At 58.8% G+C, this 9,428-nt stretch overlaps 1 protein-coding gene and 1 long non-coding RNA gene across 4 annotated transcripts; one reads left to right on the top strand and one right to left on the bottom strand.

The window, feature by feature from the left end:
- The first annotated feature begins 1,689 nt into the window (after positions 1-1,689).
- On the top strand, positions 1,690-7,850 carry GPR108 (G protein-coupled receptor 108). 3 transcript variants are annotated; one of them, XM_086699293.1, is made up of 18 exons: positions 1,690-1,855; positions 2,608-2,727; positions 3,234-3,284; positions 3,482-3,564; positions 4,281-4,405; positions 4,530-4,591; positions 4,675-4,743; positions 4,840-4,944; positions 5,141-5,274; positions 5,393-5,468; positions 5,993-6,066; positions 6,147-6,264; positions 6,356-6,486; positions 6,608-6,651; positions 6,938-6,987; positions 7,154-7,237; positions 7,340-7,464; positions 7,646-7,850. In XM_086699293.1, exons 1-18 carry the CDS (start codon positions 1,736-1,738, stop codon positions 7,716-7,718), a joined length of 1,644 nt encoding a protein of 547 aa, XP_086555419.1. In that variant the 5' UTR covers positions 1,690-1,735; the 3' UTR covers positions 7,719-7,850. The 3 variants fall into 3 exon arrangements, with proteins under 3 accessions (XP_086555419.1, XP_086555418.1, XP_086555420.1); XM_086699292.1 differs by lacking the exon at positions 1,690-1,855 and having other exon boundaries at positions 2,392-2,727; XM_086699294.1 differs by lacking the exons at positions 1,690-1,855; positions 2,608-2,727 and having other exon boundaries at positions 4,659-4,743.
- LOC147583823 (uncharacterized) lies at positions 2,316-6,219 on the bottom strand. The gene is made up of 3 exons (XR_015248553.1): positions 6,131-6,219; positions 3,621-3,670; positions 2,316-2,861 (listed from the first exon to the last, which is right to left on the bottom strand). It is a non-coding gene; the product is annotated as an uncharacterized LOC147583823 (long non-coding RNA).
- Positions 7,851-9,428: the final 1,578 nt, after the last annotated feature.

The raw sequence follows: 9,428 nt of genomic DNA on the forward strand, positions 1-9,428 counted from the left end.
GGTCACCCCGCTCTTGTGGGCCGGCCGGGCTCCAGACATCTCTGCTCGTCCCACTAATGGTCTGGTTCTCTCCGGCCACAGGGCGGATGGGAGGACTTCGATCCGGCCCAGAACGCGTCTCCGCCAAGGCCCGGTCCATTAGCGCCCCCACCGCATCCTGCCTTCCCCCTCCTCCCGAAGTCTGCGCCGGGAAACTGGGGACGGGCCGTCCTTGGGGCACCGGGCCCAGGTCTTTCCTCGGCCCTCATCCAGTTCGCGCTTCCACCTGCCCATTTTCCAGTCGCATCCATTAAGACCCAATCAGTCTTCCTATAGTCTATACTGACCCTGGTTCCGACTCCACCTCTCCCTCCAGAAACTCGGGCCCCTGGGGGCTGGAAGTCTGTCACCTCTTTCATAAAAGTCTGTTCGCACCTCATTAATCTCTTTAAGGCACTGGGATGAAAGGAGAGAGAATCCTGCAGCTCCCACCCTCCTGTCTCCAGCCTTTGGTGCTTAGTGTCTACAGAGGTGACAGACGCCCCAGAGCCCCCAGGCACAAGTTAGGCTCTAAGCTCCCAGATTCCCAGTACACACACCAGGGAGCCCAGGAGGATAGCCCCAGAAGCCCACACTGGCACAGATGGCCCTGTGGGGACCTGGCCCCACCTGCTGGTGGCTTCTGAGCTAGAAAACCTCAAGTTGCGAAGTGGGCTGTGCTCCAGGGGCTGGGGGACCAGATGAATCAGTGGCTCAGCCTGGTATTAGAGTCTCAAATTCAAATTGGAATTGGGATTCATTCCAGGTCGGCACCACAGTTGGGATGGGATCTCAGACTGGGGTCAGAAGCTTCGCCGAGGGGTCAGCAACCCAGTAGGGGGTCTGGGACTCAAACTAGGGTCCAGAGGTCAGGCCTAGTCTGGGGTCAGTGCTCCAAGTGGAGGGCTCAACCAGAGATTAAGGCTCAGTGTACGTTGAGGGTCAGAAGGGAATGGGGAAGTCTGGGTTTCAGGCTGATGTCGGGGCTCAGCTGCAGGTAGGGGGACTCAGCCGAAGGTTGGTGTTCAGTCCATTGACAAGTTCAGCCTGGCATCTGTGCATGGGCTTCTAGTTGCCTCGCTCGAGGGAGGGAGGCTCCGCCTAAGGCTGGGATTCAGCCCAGGGTCATAGGTCATCCTAGGGCCAAGATTTAGCCTGGGGCTAGGTTTAGGCCTCCTAGGATCAGGAAGATTAGAACCGGACAGGCTTCGGCAGATGCGTGTGTTTACCAAAAATCTGTGCTCTGGCTAGGAGCCACTTCCCCGGGGTGAAAAGGGGAAGTCCGTCCTTGGGGATATTGGGATATGTAGTTTATTGAATGCCCTGTTGCGCTGTCTGCTCTCACTGCATTCTGGGTAACGTAGTCCTGGACAGACCTTCAGTTGGGCGTGGATGAAGGAGTTCCGCTTCAAGGGCGGGATATCAGATCCATCACAATTGGTTAGGTGGACTGTTTGTCAAATTACATCGGGACAATCTTTCTAATGATTGGTGAGAGCGGAGGTGGGGTTAAGCATTATCAGCACCCCATTCGGAGCCGGTGTTGTCTGTTTGGTGTCGTGCGGGGGTGGGGGATGCGGATTTTCTAGGAAAGAGTCGCTGATTGGCTGGGCGGGCTAGAAATGCCGGAAGGTCGGCCCTCACCGTGCGGCGATTGGCTCAACCGTTGGCGGTGGGGGCGTCAGAGGCGGTATCAGGGGAGGTGGTGGCTCTAGAGATGGCAGTGAGCGAGAGGAGGGGGCTCGCCCGCCGGAGCCCCCCGGAGTGGGGGCAGCTGCTACTTCTGCTGCTGCTCTTGGGTGGCTGTTCTGGGCGCATCCACCGACTGGCGCTGACGGTGAGTCCCGCCGCGCGGCGGACTGGGGCGGGGGGCGCAGTGTTGTCTCGAAGAAGCCCCTGGTTTGGAGTGGTCTCGTCCTACCTCCCCCTCGTCTTACGTGGGATGGAGCGGTCCGGCGCCCCCCGCCTGCAGGCCCGGAGTGGTCTCGTCCGAGGAGTCCTTTCAGTCCTCTGGTGGCGCAGCCTGGCTGGCAGTGTTAGGACTGTGCCCCGCCCGTTGGGGGGGTGGGTCTTCAGCTCCAGGGAACACCCCACCCCCTCCCGCCCGCCCCTTAGTCCTCTAAATTCTTGAGATTGCTCTGGGGCCGCTGGCACCTTTGGCGCCGCCCAGGGGAGTCCCTGGGGTTTCTAGGATTGGGTTCTCTGGGCACTCACTGGGATCTTGGGGACTCATTTGGAATCTACAAACTGGGAGGTCAGAGCTCGGCGCACCAAGATAAATAACTCTGCTCTTGGGGTGGTGTTCACCAAGTGCGGAGACTTGCAAATGCCCCAGGCTTTCTTTTGCTGGACTCTCAGAATGGTGGCTGGAGGATGTGGGGCTACCCTGTTCCTCCCCGGGGGATTGGTCTGGGGACATGGCCTCCGGGAAGGCCCTCTCAGCCTCTCCCATTACTCTTTGGACCTGTCCTCAATCTAGGGGTACCAGGAGGGGGCCGAGCTCTTAGGGGGACCTCGCGCCAGAGCCGTGGGGCTGAGTTGGAAAGAAGTCTGAGCTGCCGCTGCCTCTTCCTCCTTGGTCTCCGGCAGGGGGAGAAGCGAGCAGACATCCAGCTGAATAGCTTCGGCTTCTACACCAATGGCTCCCTGGAGGTGGACCTGAGCCTCCTGCGTCTGGGCCTCCAGGAGACAGAAGAGAAGGCCCCGCTGGTGAGGGGCTTTGAGGAGTTTGCTGGAGCGGGGCGAAGAGCACAAGTTTCCAAGCCCCCTGTCCTCAGTTTGTAGCTCTGCCCCTCATCCGTGTGGTCTTGGGCAAGTGCATTGGCCCCTCTGAGGCTCCTCATCTGTAACATGGGAAAAACAAAATCTCTTGCCATGTATGCTAGACCCTGAGCTTGGGTTGGTGGAGGGAGGGCATTATTACATCAACATTTTAATTGGGTGAAAACAGGACGGGCTAGGTCCAGGGGACCAGCGAGGGTCTCCCTAGGGAAGTGACATCCACGTAGAGTGGCTCGAGATGGTTAGGAGTTAAAGAGTATGAGAAGCCAGGGGCAGGATGGTGTGTTGGAAAATTCCATGAGTGAATGTGGGACCTAGTACATAGTAGGTGTTCAGTAAATTTGAGGTTACATTTCTGTTGCTACTAAAAGAGGTGCCTTGGCGAGGTCTCTGCGCAGTCTCTCATTTTGTCCCTTTTTCTTTCCACCTGCCAGGTGGGGTTCAGTCTGACTCGGGTTCGATCTGGCAGTGTTCGATCCTACTCAGTGAGTGGAGGGGGAGGTAGGGAGGGGGTGAGGAGGGCCTGGGATGTCTGTCCTTTACATCTGGAGCCCAGAGGCCCTCCTTTCCCAGAGAGGGGAGCAAGAAGTGACCCTCCCTTGCGGGGTGCACGGGGAGGAGGCAGGGTGGGGGTGGGTTAGTGGGAGTTGGTAACCAAGGTGCCCTCTTACCCACTCCCCAGACCCGGGACCCCCACGACTGTCCTCTCTGGAAAAACAGTAGCAACCTCCTGGTTCTCTTCCTCATCAACACCAAGGATCTGCGGTAAGTTGATGGGCCAGGGGCTGCATCATTTGTGTTTCCCTGGGTGTGATACCCACGTGAGCTGATCAGGTGCAATGAGAAGCCAGCCGGAAAGAACCTCCGTGCTCTTAGGAAGAAAGCCACGTGCTTTTCAATTTTGCCTTCCAGCCTTCTGGTTACGGGAAGGAGGGAGAGGGGCAGGGTACCCAGAGAGTGTTGGGGTCTCAGGGCAGAAGACACGGACACAGAGGAGTGTTGTGAGAATTGACAGCAATAGTTAATGCTTGTTGAATGCTTCCTGTGTGCCAGGCAGCATCCTGCAAGCTTTTACAGGTGTGAACTCATCGATTCTTTATACTATTATTATCCCCATTCTAAAGAAGAGGAAACTGAGGCCCAAGAACTGGGATTTGGACCCAGGCAGCCTGGCACCAGAGTCCCACAATACCATGTAGCCTGTCTGTAGACACATTTTCATTTAAAACAATGCGCTGAAGTAGAGTGAGTAAGTCACTGTCACGGGAAGTGACAGTCACGGGTGCAGGCAGTTCATAGATGTGGCAGTCGTCTTGATGGGTGGTGGCCAGTGCTGGAATTGTGTGACCACTGATTCAGCCTGGTGCCGCCCTCAGAAAGGAGATCCCAAGGGCCCAAGGGGCCATTGAGTTCCTCTGCACAGGTCATGCACATGACCCAAGCCTTCAGCCTCACCCTCACGGTCCCCACCCTCACCCCAGGGTCCAGGTGAGGAAGTATGGAGAGCAGAAGAAGCTGTTCATCTCTCCTGGGCTCCTCCCCGAAGCACCTTCTGAACCAGGGCCCTCAAATCCAGTGCACACCGTCACCTCTAATGTGGACAGCGGTGAGTGAGGCTGGCCATGTGAGCGGGGAGAGTGTAGATGGCTAGGGCTGTTCTGGGCCGCCTCCCGTTTTTCTGCTGTCCAATTGTCCATCCATCTCTAAACTCATTCACTTGTCCCCTACAGGGGCCACCACTACGCTTGACAAGGCCAAGTCGAAACCCACAGTGTCCCAGGGAGATCAGCAGGTTCGGGGAAGGTCTCTTCAGGGGCATATGGCGACCCAGGCCGGGGGCCAGCTAATGCTCCATGCAGCACTCTGTCCCCTCAGGGCCCCAGTGGGAAGGACAAGGAACTGATCCTGGGTCTCGGGCATCTCAACAACTCCTACAACTTCAGCGTGAGTGTCTGTGAGCGCCTGTGGCCCCACCTCCTCCCAGAGTGGGGACTCCCAGGCTGAGGCCTCCACTCCCCCTGTCTGCCCCCCACCCCCCAGTTCCACGTCGTGATCGGCTCTCAGGCGGAGGAAGGCCAGTACAGCCTCAATTTCCACAACTGTTACAACTCCAGGCCGGGCCAGGAGCAGCCGTTTGACATCACGGTGAGCAGATGCAGGGCGGCTTTGCCACATCCTCCCTGAGGCCATGCTGTGGACCGGTAGACCGATGTACCCACCTGGGAGATGGGAAGACCGAGGCACGGAGAGGGGGAGCTTGAGAGTGGGAGAGTGAGACTCACACTCATGGCTCTGCGCGTCCAGAGCTGGTATGCCATCCCCACCGCTGCCCCCTCCCCAGGTCATGATCCGGGAGAAGAACCCGGAGGGCTTCCTGTCAGCGGCAGAAATTCCCCTTTTCAAGCTGTATATGGTCATGTCTGCCTGCTTCCTGGCTGCTGGCATCTTCTGGGTGTCCCTTCTCTGCAGGAACACGTAATGCCTGGTTGGGGGGAGGGGGTCCCCCACCTCCTCTCTTCATACCCTCCCATCCCTGCCCCTAACTAATGCCCTCCACCTCCTTCTGTCCGTGACCTTCCCCACCCCCCACCAGGTACAACGTCTTCAAGATCCATTGGCTGATGGCAGCCCTGGCTTTCACCAAGAGCATCTCCCTCCTTTTCCACAGTGTGAGAGCTTGGGCCCAGAGCAGAAGGGGGGTGGGCTGGGGTCTCTGGGTCCAGGAAGAAGCCCAAGCAGCCCACTCCCCAAATCTGTGCAGACCCTGGGCTTGGGAGTTCATTTGTCCTACTGTCCACATGTCCAGCCATTTTTGCACTGTGGCCTCCAACTGTCCACCCAGCCCAGCTGTCTGCCTGTCCTTCTGTCTGGCTGTGACTGTCCACTGGCCCAGCTCTGACTCTCCCCCTGCCTGATTGTCTCACTATCTCATTGTCCGTCCATCCAGCTGTGACTCCCATGCCTTTGTCACGGCTGTGACTGCCCATCTGTCATCCCAGCTGTCCACCCCTATGTTGTCACGGCCTTTTCTGAGTCCACCTGCCATCCTGGTCATAACCGTCAGCTCTGTCCACTTTCTGACCACCATGCAACGGTGATCGTCCATGTTCCTAAGCCATCGTTAGCCTCCCAGTTGTCACTGTCCACCCACCCATTCGTCCATCTGTCTGACTGTCCATCCGTCCACCTCCAGATCAACTATTACTTCATCAACAGCCAGGGTCACCCCCTCGAAGGCCTCGCTGTCATGCACTACATCACACACCTGTGAGTGCCCTTCTCTGCGGCAGGTTGGGGGGTGGGCTGGGGAGGGTCGGGCACCCCCTCTTACCACACACACTCCCCAGGCTGAAGGGCGCTCTCCTCTTCATCACCATCGCCTTGATCGGCTCTGGCTGGGCCTTTGTCAAGTACGTCCTGTCAGACAAGGAAAAGAAAATCTTTGGGATCGTGATTCCCCTGCAGGTGCACAGGAGGCCCCAGGCCGGTGGGTGGGGATGGGACCAGGCACACCTTGGCCCTTGGGGCACACCTACCCAGCCTACACCGCCCCCAGGTCCTGGCCAACGTGGCCTACATCGTCATTGAGTCCCGTGAGGAGGGCGCCAGCGACTACAGGCTCTGGAAGGAGACCCTCTTCCTGGTGGACCTCATCTGCTGTGGCGCCATTCTCTTCCCTGTGGTCTGGTGAGGATCCGACACGTGACCCCCGCTGGAGGCTGAGGACCCCCCCCCTCCCCACCCAGGCCACCACAAACATGGCCAGAGGTAGTGCTGACAGCTTCCTGTGTCCCCTGCCCCATTCCAGGTCTATCCGGCATCTCCAGGATGCATCGGGCACTGATGGAAAGGGTGAGGCCCTGGTCCCAGGACCTCCTGGGCCCCCAGCCCATGTCCCGCTCCAGGACCCTCTTTCTGCTCCCTGGATGTCCCTTCCGTCCCTGCCGCCACTGCCTTCCTGCCTCTCTACCTTGCTTCCCGTCCAGCGCTCCCCACCCCAAACATCCCCCTCCACGTTTCCTGCCCCTTGGCCCCTCACCAAGATGTTCTCCCAGTCCCCAGACCTCCTCCACACCTCTCCCTTTCCCCATGCCCCCAGCCTCCTTCCCCTAACCCCCCTCTCTGTGTACACCCTCAGTGGCAGTGAACCTGGCCAAGCTGAAGCTGTTTCGGCATTACTATGTCATGGTAGGAGCCCCATTCTCACTCGGTGGAGTTTTGTGGTCTTCGGGGGGATTTTTTTTTTCTGGAGGTTACAACCAGCCCATTGGCATACCCACTCTAACCCCTCCGTCTGCCATCAGCCAGCCATCACTCAGCCCCAACGCCCTGCCCTCTGTCTCTGTCCCGGCAGATCATCTGTTACGTCTATTTCACGAGGATCATCGCCATCCTGCTGCGGGTGGCCGTGCCCTTCCAGTGGCAGTGGCTGTACCAGGTGGACACGGGGGCCATAGGCAGATGGGAGGGTGGGCCAGACAGCTTTGGGGACGGGGGTGCAGGGGGCGTGCCTGACACTCCTCCTGCCCTTGCCCTGCAGCTCTTGGTGGAAGGCTCCACTCTGGCCTTCTTCGTGCTCACTGGCTACAAGTTCCAGCCTGCAGGCAACAACCCATACCTGCAGCTGCCCCAGGAGGACGAGGAAGACGTGCAAATGGAGCAACTGTGAGCCCTGGGCCTCAGGGGCTGGTGGGGGGCACAGGCACAGGAGTCCTGGAGGCAGGGTGGGCGGGGCCAGCGCTCGGGGGGCGGGGCCGGGGAGCTCTAGGAGTTGATTTGAGGGCCATCGGGGGCGGGGCCTAGTCCCCCTCAACTCCTGAGCCGCCTCCTGGTTATCTGCCTCTAGAATGACCAATTCTGGGTTCCGGGAAGGCCTGTCCAAAGTCAACAAAACAGCCAGCGGGCGGGAGCTATTGTGATCATCCCGGCATCTGGGACCAGTCCTCCGTCCCCCGCCTGTTCCCACCCGCTCCACACACACATTCCTCACTCCTGCGGGCTCCCAAAGCGCCAGGAGCAGGAGGAGGAGGGCGCCCGGGGCGCATGCTGCGCCTAGCTCCCTGAGCCTTGAGTCCCCAGAGCCCATTCAGAAGAGAGCCCCCCCCTCTTCCCCCAAGTATTGGGCAATCCTGTCCCCGCCCCGGAGCCATCTGCCGCTTGCAGTTGCACAATAATGACCGATCTGTTTTGCTAGCCTGGTTTCTTGCTTTTCTGGGTGTTGAGGTCTAACACGGAGGTTGTGCTTACAGTTGAGAAACCTGTATTCGTGGGGGGGTGGGGGAGGTTTCAGTCTCCGTTGCCCCCCACATTCAGTAAATGTCATTCGAGCAACTGCTACACGTCAGGCCCTGAACCCAGTGCTGAGGACAGAGCAGTGACCCAGGCTCGACCCTCAAGGGGCTCACGGTTGGGGGAAGGGGCCAGGCAGGGATAAGGACGAGACCATCACAGGGCCCTGACCCAGCCTGGGAAGCTGGGGGGAGGTGATCAGAGAAGCAGGGGAAGGACGGCAGGCCCAGGGGAGGGACACCTCCACAGAGGCTGGAGGTGAGGAAAACTTGCTGGTTGGTAGGCCCACAAGTAGTGGGCACTGAAGTCTCTAACTGTGGCTAACGCTGAACGCCACACCCTCTTCGAAGGCTTCCATTGACCCTGACTCCTATTAAGCCTGTGAGACACAGACAGGCTAAGTAGCTTGCCCAGGGTCACACAGCTGATGAGTTGAGAGACTCGGGGCTCAAAACACTAGCAGTCTGGTTTCAGAGCTGCACTTTACCACGGACCACACTGCCCTTTGGCACGTAGACTCCCTGCGACCAAACCTCCGGCCTCCCCAAACCCACCGCGCCCTTTGTTGTGTGCCCCTGGGTAGGTGGTTTCGCCTCTGTGTCCTAACATGTAAACTGAGGTCCCCATGAGGCCACTGAGTATCACACATGTGATAATGGTGTGAGTGGCTCAGCACAGCCTAACCTTTCGTGGGCTGCCCTGAACCTTGAAGAGGGACCTCAGATTAGCACTGCACCTGTGCACCCATGTGGGCAGCTCCAGAGATGTCATTGTCTCCCCTGTCCCAAACCCCCTTTCAGCCAGAGTGTCCACAGCCCCTTTTGGAGCTCAGCAGACAGTTCTCAGTGGGGGCCACAGGCATGGGATGACGGGTAGAGAATCGGGCAGGGGTCAAGGCTTCCTGCAAACAGAAACAAGTATAACGGGGCCCAGATGAATAAATAGCCCAGCCAGACAAGGAAGTGAGGAGGCATTGCAGACTGAGCAAGTTATGTGAGCACGTAGAGAAGCCCAGAATAGCCTGCCAGTCCCCCTGCAGGGCTGGCTGAGGCCGAGAGGGGGGGGCAGGGAGGGTGGGGGAGCAGCTGGCAGAAGCCTCAAGACAACAGTTGGACTTCGTGCTAATGCCTGTGGGAGCCAAGAAGGTTACAGCAGGGAAGGACGTGACCATCGAAGTCGGTGCTTTACTCCATGTGCGTGCAGGGGTGCGCAGAATCAAGGCTCCCAAAGAAGTCCCCGTCCTGATCCCCAGAACCCGCAAGGATGTCACATGAAGCGGCAAAGGGCACTTTGCAGATGTGACTGAGCTAAAGGCCCTGAGATGGGAGGTGATCCTGGAT

The sequence above is a fragment of the Puma concolor genome, chromosome A2, assembly GCF_028749965.1.
Source record: "Puma concolor isolate L17-30 chromosome A2, mPumCon1.1.hap2, whole genome shotgun sequence".
In the NCBI taxonomy this organism is placed as follows: Eukaryota; Metazoa; Chordata; class Mammalia; order Carnivora; family Felidae; genus Puma; species Puma concolor.